This window comes from Hypanus sabinus, chromosome 12 (assembly GCF_030144855.1).
Source record: "Hypanus sabinus isolate sHypSab1 chromosome 12, sHypSab1.hap1, whole genome shotgun sequence".
NCBI lineage: Eukaryota > Metazoa > Chordata > Chondrichthyes > Myliobatiformes > Dasyatidae > Hypanus > Hypanus sabinus.
The window spans coordinates 30,974,842-30,993,014 of NC_082717.1; the positions used below are offsets into that span (position 1 = coordinate 30,974,842).

The window sequence follows — 18,173 nt, forward strand, 5'->3', positions numbered from 1 at the left end:
CTGGTTTGGTGCACGGGTGTGGGGGCAAGTATTCAACAGCCCACAGCTTGAGTTAAGAGACTAGCTACCATGCACCTCTGCTGACCGACAGTGCATCATGTTGCTGAAGTGGGGCAACAGGGACAGAGTTGTCATGGTCAGTGACTCCAGCTCCAGCTTCAAGGTGAACAACATTCAGTTTGATTGAAGGTGTTGTGGCTCAAGCATCGTGAAGTTGGCGGTATGGGCCTGTTGTGCACAGCTAGAGCAGCCCTTCATTCTCTGCTCTTTGACATGGGCACACTTCCCAAACAACCCCTCAGCAGATGTACCATCCAGTTTTGTAAAATAGACTGCACATTCATGGAATTGTACAAATGGCTTTTAAATGGAATTGTGACATTTTTACTGTAATAACATTAGAAAGTCTGTTGGTTTCTTCCAACAGTTCCAGCATGTTAATTTTTTCTCTCTCTCTTGTCCAAACTGTCTGCATTCCACATCAAAAGTATTGTGTTGCCTGGACAACCCTGGTGTCTACTCGTTCATGGACATCTCATTTTGTTTTCCTCACTGTTTCTTTTCCCACTGGACTTGATCTAAAACACCAACACCGTTTCTCTTTCCATGGATGCTACCTGACTTGCTGAATGTTCACATTTCCTGCATCTACAGATTTTGATCTTGAGAATTTACGGACCACTGTGTCCTACGTGGTTTTGAAATGTTTCTTTTATTTCACTTAGTTCCCCTTCTGAACACAGCCTTCAATTCAGCAATTTCTAATCCTGAGTCTGCCACCCATGCTTCTGGACAGCTACTTTGTCAGTGATTCTGCCTGGAAATCAAAACCTCTGAGTTTGTTTGATTTTTCATTTATCCTGTTTGTACCCCTTATGTCTTTATCAGTCCTCCTTTAGTCAGTTATTCTGTCTTGCACCTTAGTGTAAACCTTGTCTTTCTTACTCTCCACTGCCTGCAGTCCTGCTCCCCTGCTTTCCCTGATTCTATATTTGCGAATACATCTTGCATATTGAACTTTCCCAGTTTTGATGAAAAGTCGTTTCCTGAAATGTTAACTTTGCTTCTCTCAAGAGTAATGCTGGCTGTCCTGACTTCTGGGCTCTATCACATTTTCATCCTTGGTAATAATTTGCTTCTGTAGCTTCAGTACCTCATTCCTGCTAATTGCCTGTGGTTGTTTAGGTTGGATTCCTCTCAGGGATTGGATATAATGGGAGATAAGTGAGAGTCTGGGAAAAAGAGAAGGGGACTAACATTTAGAGTGTTTTCAAAACACATGAAAGAGCTGCAGTTTCAAACTCATAATATTTGATGATTTTCAGACAAGGCTTGTCAGGAAAATGTCCATCCAGAAACTTCCATGACTCACCTTCGCTTCCTGAAAGATTACAATTCTCTGAGAGCTCTGTGTTCCTCCAACCCTGATTTCTGCTGCAAGCCCAACTCTCATAATCTACCATTGTGTCAGTAGCTTCAGCATCCTAAACACCAGGCTACAGAATCTCCTCTCTAAATCTTCTCACCTCTCCTTCTCTATTCTGTCCTCTAAAGCCTTCTGTGAAGGTGATTTCTTTAGCCAAACCTATAGTTGAACTTCTAAATCTTTCCCTTTTATTTTTGATTTGGTGCCAGTATTTGTGCTTTGAAGTTTCTCTGCATTTAAAATATGACTAGAATATGAAAGCAGGATGTAATGTTGATGCTTTATAAGGCCTCACTTGGAGTATTGTGAGCAGTTTATTGAAGAAAGAATGTGCTGATATTGGAGAGGGTTCAAAGAGGTTCACAAAAATGATTCTGGGATTAAAAGGCTCATCATAGAAGGAGCGTTTGATGGCTCTGAACCTCTACTCACTGGAATTCAGAAGAATGAGGGGGGATCTCATTGAAACGTAAGGAATGTTGAAAGGCCTCGAGAGAGTGTACATGGAGAAGATGGTGGAGGAGTCTAAGACCAGAGGACACAGCCTCAGAATAGAGGAATGTCCATTTAGAACAGAGATGAGGAGGAATTTCTTTAGCTAGAGAGTGGTGAATCTGTGGAACTCATTGCACCAGGCAGGTGTGGAGGCTAAGTCATTGGGTATATGGAAATCAGGGAATGAAGGAATATGGGGAGAAGGCAGGAGACTGGGGCTGAGGGAGATGGATTAGCCATGAAGAAATGGCAGAGCAGACTCGATACGCCAAATGGCCTAATTCTGTTCCTATATCTTATGGTTTAAAAACCTTCCATAATTGACCTTACTTTGACAAGTTCCTGTTGGTGTCAGCATTTTTTGATGATCACATTGCTTGTCAATTGCTGTGAGTCCACTCAGACATTTGACAGTAATTCTGTAATAATCTTTGATTCTTATAGTATTAGAAATTTAGTTCCAGTCATTTCATAGTCCCTCTTTTCTGCAATTTGTGTTGCAAATGGATTTCCAAGATGAATGTTAATGTAATTATTGACAATATTTAATTGTGTACTGTCATATTAGATATATTACAGATATTAGATATTTCTTTTTAACAATTAACTGTCATGATGAGTAATTGGGAATATAGGAACAGAATCTACTATTTTATATATTACAGATTATTATTATTTAAGTAAAAGGCACATCAAGATTTAAGGCAAATTATTTATTAAACATTTTCTATTATTTAATAGCCTTAATTAAAAGTAATCAGGGAGCTACAGATTGGTGAGCATTACGTCAATAGTGTGAAAGTTACTGGAAGGGATTCTGAGAAACAGGATTTATTTGCATTTGTAAAGGCAAGGTCAAGTTGGCAATCATGTCTCAAGAATTTCATGGAGCTTTTTGAAGAGGTGGCCAAGAGGACTGACAGTGGGGCAGTCAATACTGTATTATGTACTTGGACTTTGGCAAGGCCTTGACAAGGTGCTACACGGTAGGGTTGACCAGAAGTTAGAACACATGGAATCTATAGTAAGTTACTCAATTGACTAAGACCATAAAACCATAAGATATAGGAGCAGAATTAGGGCATTTGGCCCATTAAATCTACTCCATCATTTCATCATGGCTGATCCATCTTCCCTCTCAGCCCCTTGTACCCCTTCATGCCCTGACTAATCAAAAATCTGTCTTAAGTGTACATAAAGACTTAGCCTCTACAGCTGGCTGTAGCAAAGAATTCCACAGATTCACCAATCTCTGGCAAAAGAAATTCCTCCTCATCTCCATTCTAAAAGGATGCCCCTCTATCATGGGGCAGTGTCCTCTGGTCTTTGACTTCCTCACCAGAGCAAATATCCACTCTTATCCACTTTTCCAGGGCCTTTTAACATTCGATAGATTTCAATGAGGTCACCCCTCATTCTTCTGAGTTCCAGTAAATACAGGCCCAGAACCTTCAAACACTCTTCATATGACAATCCTTTCAACATTAACCCTTTCATTCCTGGAACCATTTTTGTGAACCTCTTTGAACCCTCTCCAATTTCAACACATCCTTTCTTAGACAGAGGGCCCAAAACTGCTCACAATACTCCAAGAGAAACTTTATAAAGCCTCAACATTACATCCTTTTATATTCCAGTCCTCTTAAATGCTAACATCATGTTTGCCTTCCTCACCAGCAACTCAACCTGCAAATGACCCTTTAGCGAATCCTGCACAAATATGCCCAAGTCCCTTTGCAACTCAGATTTTTTTCTTTTTCTCTCCATTTAGAAAATAGTCTATGCTTTCATTTCTTCTTCAAAAGTGCATGACCATAGACTCCCTGACATTGTATCCCATCTGCCAATTTACTTGGTAATAAGATACTGGGAACAGTAATGGACTTGGTTTTCAGATTGAGAGCCTGTGACCAGTACAGATTGGTGTTGAGTTCCCTGATGTTTGTCATATGTACATATTAATATTTTGAATGAGAATGTAGGCAGCATGATTAGCAAGTTTGGATATGGCTCCAAAGTTGGTGGTGTAGTGAAGAAGATTGTCTGTGGTTGTAACAGCGTCTAGATCGACTGGAAAAGTAGGCTAATAATTGATTTTAATTGGCTTGGCACAACATTGTTCCTGTCCTCTGCTGTTCTGTGTTCTAATGGCAGATGGAACTTAACTCAGACAAAATTGAAGTAATGCACTTTGGGAAATTAAACCAGGTCAGTATATATGTACACAGTGAATGGCAGGGTCCTGGGGAGTGTTGTTAAACAGAGAATCTTGTACCTATTTCCCTGGAGGTGGTGTCTCAAGTTAGAAGGAGGAGTGTACCGTGCTTGACGTCATTGGCCAAGGCATCAAGAGTGAGAGTTGATTTTCACATTACAGTTGTACAAAGCTTTTATTAGATCCCTCTTAGAGTATTGTGTGCTGTTCTGGTAGTCTTACTATAGAAATATGATTAAGCTAAAGGAGGTAACAGTAAAGATTCTCAACAATGTAACCCGGTTTGAGTTTTATGGGGAGATTGGAAAGGCTGGGACCAATTTCCCTAGCACAAAGGTGGCTGAGGGGTGACCTTTTAAAGGTTTATAAAATTAAGAGGGGCCCAAATATGTTTGATAGCCTTTTTCTCAGGGTTAGGGGAGTCTAAGATTGAGGAAAGGAGGGAATAATTTAGAGGCGATCTGAAGAGCATTTTGCTCATACATGATGGTGGGGCATATGGAACAAGCTGTCAGAGAAAGTATTTCTGATGCAGGGTCTTGGCCCAAAATGTTGACTATCCCTTTGCCTCTGAGGGTGCTTCCTGACCTGCTGACTACCTCTAGCAGTTTGTTCAGTTTTTTTTGCTCCATGTTCCAGTATTTGTAGTCACTTGAGAGGTGGTAGAGGCAGATAAAATTACAATGCTTAGAAGTCCTTTGGACAGGTACATGGATAGATGTGGGTCACGGGTCAAATGCAGACAAATGGGATTCATTTAGGCACCTTGGTCAGCATGGTCAAGTTGGACTGAGGAGCTTGTTTCCATGATGTAGAACTATATATCTGTGGATCCTGCATTCTGTTCTGGAGGCTGAATGGGTAGTTGCACACTTTCTGTTTTTATTTCATGTTTCCATTACTGAGGTCTTCTTGCATAAATATCTTATATACAAATATCTCCAATGCTTCATTTAGGTGAAAGTTACTTTGCACAAGTTTTGTAAATGGTGAGAAACTGTTTTTACACTGTTGCTTAGAAAGATGGGGATGTGAGCAGGTCAGATTTGATGCAGCAGCACATCATCAGCCCTAATCTCGCAAGTGATTGAACACTTGTCTCCAATGATTACATTACACTGCACCAAACATCATTTCTCATTTTTCACAATTTCACCAAACTGCAAGATGACATTTGTGAAGATAAAATTCATTTTATACTGTCGATTTCTTTCCACAAAGAGAAGAAGATTACTTCAATCATGACTTTAGCTATATAATATAAAACGTTATTTCCCAGGAATCCACAGCATTTATCAGTGGATAAGCTTGTCAATCTTTCATTCAGTCTGCCATCAGATATCAGCTACATAAAGAGCATTCTCCTATTGAAATTCCACATGATACTGCTGGGAAATGTGGATAATGAGAGATAACTCAAGGAAACAGAAAACAGAACCGAATGATTTTTTTATAAACAGTAATGGATACATGGAGATAGCTTTAAGTCTTGGACCGATAACTGGTGGTCACACTCAAATGATGCAAATCAAATTTATATTCAGAAGTTCCACAGAAGAGAGGTTAATGCCAGAGGACTGGTGAATAGATAGTATTGTTTCTACAGTCTGAGAGTGGCAGATAGCTAAAACAGAAAATGCCGGTGGGTCTCAGCAGATCAAGCAAAATAGAATGGAGACCAAAAATGATCAAAAAATATATTACTTTTGATCCTGACAAACTGGGAAGAGAAATAAAAGGAAATGTAGGAACTGTGAAGTGCAGAACTTAACAGTTGCTGGAAATTGAAGAGGAGCTTCAAATTAAACAGAATCCAGGAAATATCAGCAATTGTGGAGGGGAATAGGACTGAGTCAATGTTATAAGCAGAAGACCTCACCTCAGATCTGATCAGGATTTACACAAACAGGAAAGGTTGGCCATTACGAATAGTTGATTTCTGTACTGAATGCCAAGACAGCAACATGCCTAGACAGAAGGTGACGTGCAATTCCTCAACCTTAACTGGAGTATCAATAGAACAATCTAAGGGGCTGCCTTTGTGACTATAGAACTAAACTTAGCTAAATTTAAGAGAAGGGGGTGGTTCAGAAATCTTGACTAAAAGAGATTTAACAATATAAACATACAGAAGATATGACAAGAATACTCTTCATAGATTCCAACATTAGTGATATGGACTTAAGAATAAGTAACTCAATATTCTAATTGGCTGATGATCCCGAAACTGAAGAAGAGCTTAACATAAAGGAATGCAAGAAAACGATAGAAAACCTGTATTCATTCAAATGGACAATGAACAGTTAACAAAGAAACAGAAATGTCACCTGCCTTAGGAAATAAGAACATGAATGAAGTAGAAGAACAAATGGATCAGACAAACAATTTCAAAGTACTAAATCTATGTTGTGCAAAACCACAGATGCTAGAACTCTAAAATTAATACAGGAAATGTTGGAAGTACTCAGCAGGCCAGGGAGCATCTCCAAAGAGAAAAAAAACAGTTAATGTTTTAATTCAGCAATCAGAGTTAAATGAAAACTTGTTAGTTGTACTTGATCTGTCTGAAGGAGATGCAAGAATGGAGCAAGGGAGAGAGAAGTGTTGCTGGATCTATGAAATATACCATGGTTACTAGAAACCTGTAATAAAAGAGGATGCTGGAAATACTCAGCAGGTCAGGCGGTATCTGTGAAGACAGATAAAGTAGAGTTAACATTACAAGTTAATGATAGAATGGGTGGTATATTGACAAACACTGACTAGTTCATGCTGAATGGTCCAATTTTGTATGTTCTATATAAGGACAATTTTTTTCTGTACATTGTAGGATAATAACATAGGCAAACATGATGTCAATATTTTATTGAGTTGTTTTCTAATTTCCAGCTCTGTTTTACCTGGATGGTGCCCCACTTCTTTTTTTCTACCTGGTAGTGAACAAGTGACTCGATGAATGAGACGATTTTCATTAAATTAATGAGGCCGTCTGATTGGTGTAAACTGCAAGGGTAATAGGACGTTGATGGCATTTATATAGAAACTGCAAGGGTAAACGGACATTGATAGCAGTTAAATACAAGCCTCCCAACAGTGGCTGGGAGGTAGACCACAGGTTACAACAGGAAATAGAAAAGGTGGGTCAAAAGGGCGATGTTATTGTAGTCATGGGAGATTTTAACATGCAGGTCGATTGGGAAAATCAGGTTGGTAATGGATGTCAAGAGAGTGAGTTTGTTGAATGCACAAAAGATAGCCTTTTAGAGCAGTTTGTCATTGAGCCTACTAGTGGATCAGCTGTATTGGATTGGGTCTTATGTAATGAACCAGAGGCAATTAGGAATCAGTGATCACAATATGATTGTGTTCAAATTGAAATTTGTTAGGGAGAAAGTAAAGTCTGATATAGCAGTATTTCAGTGGAGTAAGGAAAATTACAGTTGCATGAGAGAGGGATTGGCCAAAGTAAACTAGAAGGAGCTGCTGGCAGGGATGTCAGCAGAGCAGCAATGGTGTGCGTTTCTGGGAAAAATGAGGAAGGTGCAGGACATGTGTATTCCAAAAATGAAGAAATACTCAAATGGTAATATAGTACAACCGTAGCTGACAAGGGAAGTCAAAGCTATTGTAAAAGCAAAAGAAAGGGCATACAACAAAGCAAAAATTAGTGGGAAGGTAGATTGGAAAGTTTTTAAAAACCTACAAAGAGCAACTAAAAAGATCATTGAAAGGAAAAGATGAAATATGAAAGCAAGCTAGCAAATAATATCAAAGTGGATAGTAAAAGTTTTTCAAGTATGTTAATAATAAAAGAGAAATGAGAGTGGATATAGGAACGCTAGAAAATGAGGCAGGAGAAATAACAACAGGGGACAAGGAGATGGCTGATGAACTGAATGAGTATTTTGCATCAGTCTTCACTGTGGAAGACATTAGCAGTATGCCTGATGTTGCAGTGTGTGAAGGAAGAGAAGTGGGTGCAGTTACTGTTATAAGAGAGAAGGTGCTCAAAAAATTGAAAGACTTAAAGGTACATAAGTCATCCGGACCAGATGAACTGCACCCTAGGTTTCTGAAAGAGGTAGCGTTAGAGATTGTGGTGGCATTGGAAATGATCTTTCAAAAATAATTGGACTCTGGCATGGTGCCAGAGGACTGGAAAATTGCAAATGTTACTCCACTCTTTATGAAAGAAGGAAGGCAGCAGAAAGGAAACTATAGACCAGTTAGCCTGACCTCAGTGGTTGCGAAAGAGGTAGAGTCAAATGTTAAGGATGAGGTGATAAGAGTACTTGGTGACACAGGACTAGATAAGACAAAATCAGCATGGTTTCCTTTGGGGAAAATGTTGCCTGATGAATCTGTTGGAATCCTTTGAGGAGATTACAAGTAGGATAGATAAAGGGGATGGAGTGGATGTTGTATATTTGGACTTTTGGAAGGCCTTTGACAAGGTGCTGACATGAGGCTGTTTACCAAGTTAAGAGCCCATGATATCACAGGAAAGTTACTAACATGGTTAGAGCATTGGCTGATTGTTAGGAGGCAGCAAGTGGGAATGAAAAGCTTTCTCTGGTTGGTTGCCAGTGACTAGTAGGGTTCCACAGGGTCGGTGCTGGGACCACTTCACTTCTGCTGTATATAAATGATTTAGATGATGGAATAGATGTCTTTGTTGCCAAGTTTGCAGATAATACGAAGATTGGTGGAGGGGCAGGTAGTGTTGAGGAAACAGATAGGATGCAGAAGGACTTTGACAGATTAGGGGAATAGGCAAGGAAGTGGGAAATGAAATATAATTTGGAAAATGCATGGTCATGCACTTTGGTAGTAGAAGTAAATGCATAGACTGTTTTCTAAAAGGGGAGAAAATCCAGAGATATGAGATGCGAAGGGACTTGGGAGTCCTTGTACAGAATACCCCAAAGGTTAACTTGCTGGTTGAGTCAGTGGTGAGGAAGGCAAATGCCATGTTAGTATTCATTTCAAAAGGTCTAGAATACAAGAGGAAGGATGCGATTCTGAGGCTTTATAAGGCACTGGTGAGGCCTCACCTTGAGTATTGTGAACAGTTTCGGGCCCCTCATCTTAGAAAAGATGTGCTGGCATTGGAGAGCGTCCAAAGGAGGTTCACAAGGATGATTCTAGGAGTGAGTTATCATACAAGGAACATTTTATGGCTCTGGGTCTGTACATGCTGGAATTCAGAAGAATGAGGGGTTATCTCATTGAAACCTTTTGATTGTTTAAAGGCCTAGAGAGGGTAGATGTGGAAAGCATCCTTCCCATGGTGGGAGAGTCTAGGACAAGAGGGCACAGCCTCAGGATAGAAGGACACCCTTTCAAAACAGAGATGTGGAGAAATTTCTTTAGCCAAAGGATCGTGAATTTGTGGCATTTGTTGCCACATGCAGCTGTGGAGGCCAGTTTATTGGTTGTATTTAAGTCAGAGATTGATAGGTTCTTGATTGGACATTTCATCAAAGGTTACAAGGAGAAGGCTGGGAAATGGGGTTGAGGAGGAGATAGAAAAAAGGATCAGCCATGATTGAATGGTGGAGCGGACTCAATGGGCCAGATGGCCTAATTCTGCTCCTGTGTCTCATGGTGTAGTCTACACTCCAGTAAAACCTTTGACAAGGTTCCACCTGAGAAACTAGTCCACAAAGGTTTTGAACCATAGAGAAAAAGTAAGTTAGATTCTATGGACTACACCTCAAGGTTCTGAAAGAGGTAACTGAGGATATTGTGGAGGTATAAATGGTTATCTTTCAAGAATCACCAGAATTGGAAATGATTCCAGAGGATTAGAAAATCCTCTTTAAGAAGGGAGGGGGGCAAAAGACAGAAAATTATAGGTCAGCTAGCCTGACTTCAGTGACTGGTAAGATTTTATAGTCCATTATTAAGCATTGGGTGGCTGGGTGAAGATATGCCTCTACCAAAGGAGGTGTAGGTGCTCCTTCCCTCCAGTAGTCTACAGGTCACCCTTGGGCAAAGTGTAGCACCGGTTTAGCCCCTGATCAGGGTTACGTGACGTCGGGTGGGAGCTGGTGGTGGATGGTCGTATGAGCAGCTGGTGCATATCACAAGCCCTGGTTACGCAACCACTGACGGCAGGCGGACAGTCTCTGAAGAGTATTGATAATGGCTGGGGTCACCAATCTTGTAAAGACACTGTCCAGAAGAAGGCAATGGCAAACCACTTCTGTAGAAAAAATTTCTAAGAACAATCATAGTCAAAGACCATGATCAGCCATGTCTTATGATATGGCACATGATGATGATGATGATAGGTATTAAAGATAAAGGTTTTGGGGTACTCTGGGCACATGATGAAATGGGCCAAAGTCAGCATGGTTTTCTGAAGGGTAAATCTTGCCTGACTAATCTGTAGGAAGTTTTTGAGGGTGGCATAGTGGTTAGCATAATGCTATTGCAGCACCAACGACACCGGTTTAATTTCATTCTGAGGAGTTTCTACATTTTTCATATGACCATGTAGGTTTCCTCTGGGTGCTCCAGTTTCCACCAGTTCCAGAGACATATGAGTAACATTGTGTTATTAGATGGCAAGGGCTCTTTGAGCCAGAATGCTGTATCAATAAATAAATAGATAAATAGGTAGATAAATAACTAACAAACAAACAAACAGGAGAGAGAAAGGAGAGTCAGTGGATGTTGTTCACTAGGTTCTCAGAAGGCCTTCCACAAGGTGCCTCATATTAAGCAGCTGAAGGTGATAGGAACCCATAATATTAATTGAAATTTATGAGATTGACTAGCAAGAGGCAAAGAGTGGGAATGAAGGGAGAATTTTCTGGCTGGCTGTCAGTGATGAGTGGTATTGAGTCTGCTACATTTTACATGTTAGGTCAATGATCTGGATAACTGAACTGATGGCTCTGTCGCCAAGATAATACAATGAAAGGAGGAGGAGCAGGCAATGTTGAAGAAGCAGAGAATCTGCTGAAGGACTTGGATAGACTAGGAGATTGGGCAAGATGGATTACAGTGTAGGGAAGTGTATGGTTGTACACTTAGGTAGAAGAAATAAAGGTGCAGAAATTCTTCAAAACAGAGAGCAAATACACTGTGCAGAGGTGCAAAGGGACTTAGGATTCCTCTTGCAGGATTCCCTAAAGGTTAACTTGCAGATTGAGTCAGTGGTAAGGAAGGTAAATGCAATTAGTCAGATGGATGAAAGATGACCTTATTGAATCCTGACAAATTTTAAAAAATGAGATAGAATGAATGTGGAAAGGATGTTTCCAGTACTGGGAGAGTCTAGGACCAGAGAGCACAGCCTCAGAATAAAGGGGACATCTATTAAAAAAAACAGATAAAGAGGAACTTCTTTCACCAGAGCATTGCGAACCTGTGGAATTCATTTCCAAAGATGGCTTTGGAGGCTTTGTCACTGGGTATATTTAAAGCAGAGATTGATAGATTGATCTGTCCTGATGAAGGGCCTTGGCCAGAAACGTCAACTGTACCCTTTTCCATAGATGCTGCCTGGCCTGCTGAGTTCCTCCAGCATATTGTGTGTGCTGCTTGAATTTCCTGCATCTACAGATTTTCTCTTGTTTGTTGATAGGTTCTTGATTAGTAAAAGTGTCGAAGATTACACTGACAGCAAAATCTTTTCGGAAGTGTTTGCTCAGAAATGTATCTTAGTTATGATAGACCACTTGAAGCTAAACACAAATATAATTTCAGGCCACTTGTATCACAAAAGAATTTGGAGAAACAAGAAATTAACTTTTATTGAATATAATGTGTTTAATTGCATAACAGTGCTGACACTTTGCAATAGTTTAACTGAGCTAAAAATGCTTTGTTGATGATTTTCATTTATTCTCAGTGTCTGAGGCTTCTTGTTTAAGTGTCTAACAATAATCAGCCAGCATTTATGGATTCCAGTTGCCCTGATACACTTTCTCCATGACCACAATGTGCTGGTGAAACCTTTCACCATGCTCTTCACTGGAACACTAATATTTGCAGGGAATGCAGAAAATGAATCTTTAGTGACATGTTACATTCATGGTTTTGTATGCTTGAAGCATTTTGTCAATCAGCTGCACATAGTTTGGTGCATTGTAGTTGCCAAGAAAATTTTCAACATCCTCAAATGCCTTCCATGCACTTTTCTCCCGTCCCACTAGAAAGTCTTCAAATTGCCTATCATTGATGACCTGATTGATTTGTGGACCAACAAAAATGCTTTCCTTAATCTTGGCATCAATTATTTTGGGAAACATTTGTCTCAAATATCGAAATCCTTCATGGGAATTTTTGTGCCTGGTGACAGCTAATTCCACCCTTGCGGTCTTGAACTGAGTAATTCTTCTTAATTCAGGTTATTAAGAAGTCTAATGGAATGTTGGCCTTCATTGCTAGAAGGATTGAATTCAAGAGCAGGAAGGTCATGCTGCAACTATACAAGCTGCGTACTGTGTGCAGTTGTGGTCTCCATACTTGAGGAAGGATATACCGGCTTTGAAGGCAGTGCAAAGGAGGTTCACCAGGTTGATTCCAGGGATGAGGGGGTTAACCTATGAGGAGAGATTGAGTTGCCTGGGACTATACTCTCTGGAATTCAGAAGAATGAGAGGGGAACTTACAGAAACAGACAAAATTTTGAAAGGGATGGATAAGATAGAAGTAGCAAAGTTGTTTCCATTGGTGGGTGAGACTAGAACTAGGGGACATTGCTTCAAGATTCAGGGGAGAAGATTTAGGATGGAGATGAGGAGAAACTGTTTTTCCCAGAGAGTGGTGAATCTGTTGAATTCTCTGCCCAGGGAAGCAGTTGAGGCTTCTTCACTAAGTATATTTAAGATACAGTTAGATAGGTTTTTACATAGTAAGGGAATTAAGGGTCACGGGGAAAAGGCAGGTAGATGGAGCTGAGTTTACTGACAGATCAGCCATGATCTTATTGAATGGTGGGGCAGGCTCAATGGGCTGGATGGCCTAGTCCTGCTCTTATGTCTTATGTTCTTTTGCCTATGACAAACTCAAGTCTTTGACCAGGTCATTTAATGAGTTATCAGATGAGGCTCACTCAGCTTAAAGGGTTCAAATTCTATATCGGTATCAGTGTCGTTTTCTATTCCTGGCATGAAGACTGCTGTCATGTGGCAAAGGTCTCGTGGCTGAAGGGAGATTAGGGTATTCAGTGGATTTCTAGTTTTTAGCAGAGAAACCAGACGTGCTGGTCAGACAGATGTAGCAGTCTGTCACATAATCCTGTTCTCACCATATCATTGGGACAGCGAACTGCATTGACTTCTGAGCCAAGCTCTAAGATTGACAATGCCTGTTGCACAACAAAGTGAGGAGCCTATTTTTCATCTTGGTCGTCAATTTTACACCCAAAGTGGAGCTTGTAGGCTTTCTTAATAAGAGGAGTCATGCTCCTTCTTTGATATGAAGCATATATTTGCCACAAATATAACAAATAGAATTGTGGCTGTTACAACATTGGTGAGACATTTTGCTATCACAGATATTCCTGAACATACATTATGAGTACACACAATATGCTGCACCCATACAACACACACATCAACGTGATCACAAACCGTACACACAGGGCATAGGACTGTGTGTGTGTGTGTGTGTGTGTGTGTGTGTGTGTGTGTGTGTGTGTGTGTGTGTGTGTGCGTGTGTGTGTGCGTGTGTGTGCTTGCATGCATGCGTGCGCTTGAGTGAGATTGAGAGAGATGCTTTTATAGTCTTTCTAAAGCCAGTCCTGCCATGCTACATCCACCATGCCTAGACAAGTTAGAATACCTTTGTGTTTACATTGTGGGCAACACTGTAATTAACTTGAAATATGAATTGAAATTACAAATATAGGTGATTTTTTAAAAAAATGGTGTGTGATGGGGAAATTTCATGGTGATTTTCATGATCAGCAGCCCAAAAGTATTCAGAAAGCAAAATCACCGTGGATATCAAATGACTCCACAGGATGAATGGTTCCAAAATTGGTTTGAAAATAGGAGGCAGAATTAGTTTTGTGATTGAAAGTTTGTGACCAGTGGTGTACTACAGAAATCTGCGCAGGACTCTTCCTGTCTATTATATGTGTTGATGGTTTGAGATATGAATTTAGCAATAAGTAATGAGTAAGTTCACAGATGATATGAAAAGTACGTGTAGTTGGTGATGAAGAGGACAGTCTCAGCAACGTTATGATCTTGACCACTTGCTAAGACACAGAGGACAATGGCAGATGGAATGTAATCCTGCTATGTACAAGGTAATGATCTTTGGAAGAATTAGAAAGGATGCATGGTAGCACCCTAGGGAGTATTAAGGAATGGAAATGTCAAGGTTTAGAAGGCTAAGTGGGATCACTATAGATGATACTTAATGGTCTGCATGAACTTCATGGGCCAAAGGACTTATTTTTAAGTTGTTTTACTCTTTGATTCTATGATTCTTTTTGAGACACAGATTGACCATTTGCTCTTGGATACTTAATATTAAATCAAAATTAAGATAAGTTAAAACTTTATTTATCCTGAAGGAAATTATTGTTGCACGGTTGCTCAGTCAGAAATACATACTTTTTTAAAATACAAAATGTAAGCATTGATGTGTGAAATAAAAACAAAATGTGTATTGGAAAGAAATAGAGCAAAATACAGATGTGCAATGAAACCATATTCTTATGTACTTAAGAAAGAGGGGTTTAGTCTTGCAGCCACAGGGAGAAAGGATCTCCTGTGACGTTCAGTGGTGCGCCTCAGTGCAATCAGTCTTGTGGTGAACTACATATACCTGTCTGGACACGCCCCCCACTGAATGCTCCTGTGGCCCCTCCCACTGACCGTGGCTTCTCCCACAGACCCCGGTATAAAGGCGATTGAGGCTTGAGCCCGGCCCTCAGTCTCCATGATGTAGTATAGTGGTCAACTATTGCTTGTTCTTTCTTCCAGTCAATAACAGCCGATATCTCGCCTCACGTCTCAGAGAGTTATTGATGGTGCATCAAGTCTGTTCCTCTGTTTGTCCACTATGTCATGGAGGGGTGAGAGGGATTGTCCATAATACTCAGTAGCTTCTGCAGCATCTCCCTCTCAGACACAACCCCCAGGGAATCCAGTTCCACCCCCAGAACAGATCTTCTTGGCATCAGCTGTTCTCACCTCGCTGCCCCAGCAGACTATCAGCATAGAATAGAATGCTGGCCACCACTGAGTTGCAGAACATCTGCAGCATAGTACTGCAAACATTGAATGACTGGAGCATCCTCAGGAAGTATAGACGTCTCTGTCCCTTCTTGTACAGAGCCCCTGCATTTTCAGTCCAAAATTGCATCTAAACTTCCACAAATTCAAGGATAATTCACAGGCAATGTATATGCTTATTTTGTCTTATTCTTTAACTCAAAGAGACATAAAAAGCAGTTTTAAATCCTGTTAAAATTACCCTTCGTTTTGCAAAGGTCATGAGTTGGGAGCAATGGAAGCAGAGGCTGGGTGTTTGTGCTGTGGCAATCAAGGAAAAGACTGTATTTGTAAACTAATATTATCTCTTTGCACTTCATTGCAGTTGCTTCTTGGTTCTCCAAGATATCCTTCCTTCGATGGGGCTTTGAAGGTCTTATCCAGGTTCAGTTCACTGGACATTCTTATTCTATTGTGATAGGAAATCTTACCATTCCAATCAAAGGCACAGATGTAAGTGAGAGTTACAGTGAAGTTACTTTAAGATAAACAAAACTCTTCCGGGTGTCATGTGGAATGTAATCATATGAATTCCTTAACATTGTATTTGATCAGGAAGACAATAATCTATTGAATTAATGGAGCTTGTGAAAGGATAGTTTGGTGCAACAACCATTGCATGAAGATAGAAAGTACTTTCACTGAGTAGATCTGGTGGCATGTTTAACACAGATTGAGATTGCAGGGGGTCATCTTCAGAAATCATTTTGACACAAATACTGAAGAACTACGTAAACATACCACCTGCAAAAGATGCCGCTCGGTGGTTTAGTGGCATTACACTGGACTTTGAAGCAAATGGTCCGGGGTTCCAATCCAGCCAGCTGCTTGCACACTTTCTATTTGTGTTGGGTTAAGCGTTGAGTTAGCAACTTGACCTTATAAGAAACGGACGAATGCTAAGGAAATGGCAAAAATGCCACCAAATGTGCCGCAAGGCATGAAAAGGAACAACAACTGGGAAAAGAATGGCAAGTAGACAACACAGTGGTGCTAGAAAGTTTGTGAACCCAGTAGAAGTTTCACTTATTTCTGCATAAATATAACCTAAAATGTGATTAGAGCTGCACATAAGTCCTAAAATTAGATAAAGAGAATCCAATTAAACACAAAAAATTATACTTGTTCATTTATTTACTGAGAAAGATGATCCAATATTACATGTATTTATTGGGAAAATTATGTGAACCTTTGCTTTCAGTAACTGGTGTGACCCTCTGTACAGCAATAACTTCAACCAAACGTTTCCAGTAACTGTTGATCAGTCATACACATTGGCTCAGAGGAATTTTGGGCTATTCATCCTTCCAAAAATGATTCAACTCTGGGATGTTGGTGGCTTCCTTGCATGAACTGCTTGCTTCAGGTTCTTCCACAAAATTTTCCAAAAAACATTCTGTTGTTGATTTACTCTTGCCTTTCAGAAAATTGTCTTGTTGCATTATCCAACTTCTATTAAACTTCACGTGATGGACTGCTACTCTGATATTCTCCTGTAAAGTGTCTTGATACAATTTTGAATTCATTGTCCCCTCAACGATTGCAAGCTGTCCAGGCCCTGAGGCAGCAAGGCAGCCCCAAACCATGACACACACAAAGTGCTGGTGGAACACAGCAGGCTAGGCAGCATCTATAGGGAGAAGCACTGTCGACGTTTGGGGCTGAGACCCTTCATCAGGACTAACCGAAATTAACGGAATTAGTTCTTATACCACCAGTCTCCTCCATCTAGTGGAATTAGTTCTTTAGCCTGCTGTGTTCTACCAGCATTTTGTGTGCGTTGTTGTTTGAATTTCTAGCATCTGCAGATTTCCTCGTGTTTGCTCAAACCATGATGCTCTTTCCACCATACTTCACAGTTGGGATGAGGTTTTGGTGTTGGTGTACAGTGCCTATTTTTCTTCAAACATAGCAATATGCATTCCTGCCAAAATGTTCAACGTTTGTCTCATCTGTCCACAGAACATTGCCCCAGAAGTGTTGTCGAACACCCAGGTGGTTTTTTGCAAAGTTGAGACATGCAACGATGTTTTTTTTGGAGAGAAGTGGTTTCCTCTGTGGTGTCCTTCAATGAACACCATTCTTGTTCAGTGTTTTTCTCATAGTGGACACATGAACAAGTATTTTAGCAAGTTCTAGAGATTACTGCAGGTCTTTTGCTGTTACCCTTGGGTTCTTTAAGAACCTCCTTCAGCATTGCAAGTTGTGCTCTTGGTGTGATTTTTGCAGGATGCCCACTCCCAGGGAGGGTAGCAACAGAACTGAGTTTCCTCCATTTGTAGACAGTTTCTCTTACTGCAGACTGATGAACAATCGGGTCTTTAGAAATGCTTTTGTAGCCTTTTCCAGCTTCAGGCATCTCTACAGTTCTTCTAAAGTCCTGTGAAAGTTGTTTTGATCAAGGCATGGTGCACATAAAGGGATCTTTCTTGAGAAGAGCAACACTGTCAGTAATCTGACTTGGTGTGTCTTTTTTATAGGGCAGGGCACCTCTACAACCCACGCCTCCAATCTCATCTCATTGATTGGAACACCTGACTCCAAATAGCCTTTGTAGAAGGCATTACCCCACGTACTTTTCTCAACAAATACATGTAATATCATACAGTGTCATTTTCCTCAACAAATAAATGAACAAGTATAATGGTTTTCATGTTATTTATTTAATTGGGTTCTCTTTATCTAGTTCTAGGACTTACATGAAGATCTGATCACATTTTAGATCATATTTATACAGAAATAGGAGAGATTTCTACAGGGTTCCCAAACCTTCTAGCACCACTGTAATTGC

General features: G+C 40.3%; 1 protein-coding gene across 1 annotated transcript in view; it reads left to right on the top strand.

The window, feature by feature from the left end:
• Positions 1–18,173, top strand: part of abcg8 (ATP-binding cassette, sub-family G (WHITE), member 8) — a 58,044-nt gene that overhangs the window by 37,430 nt on the left and 2,441 nt on the right. Inside the window, exon 12 of the mRNA XM_059985712.1 lies at positions 15,708–15,835. Within this exon, the coding sequence (XP_059841695.1) occupies positions 15,708–15,835 (128 nt within the window). The remainder of the gene's footprint in view (positions 1–15,707; positions 15,836–18,173) is intronic.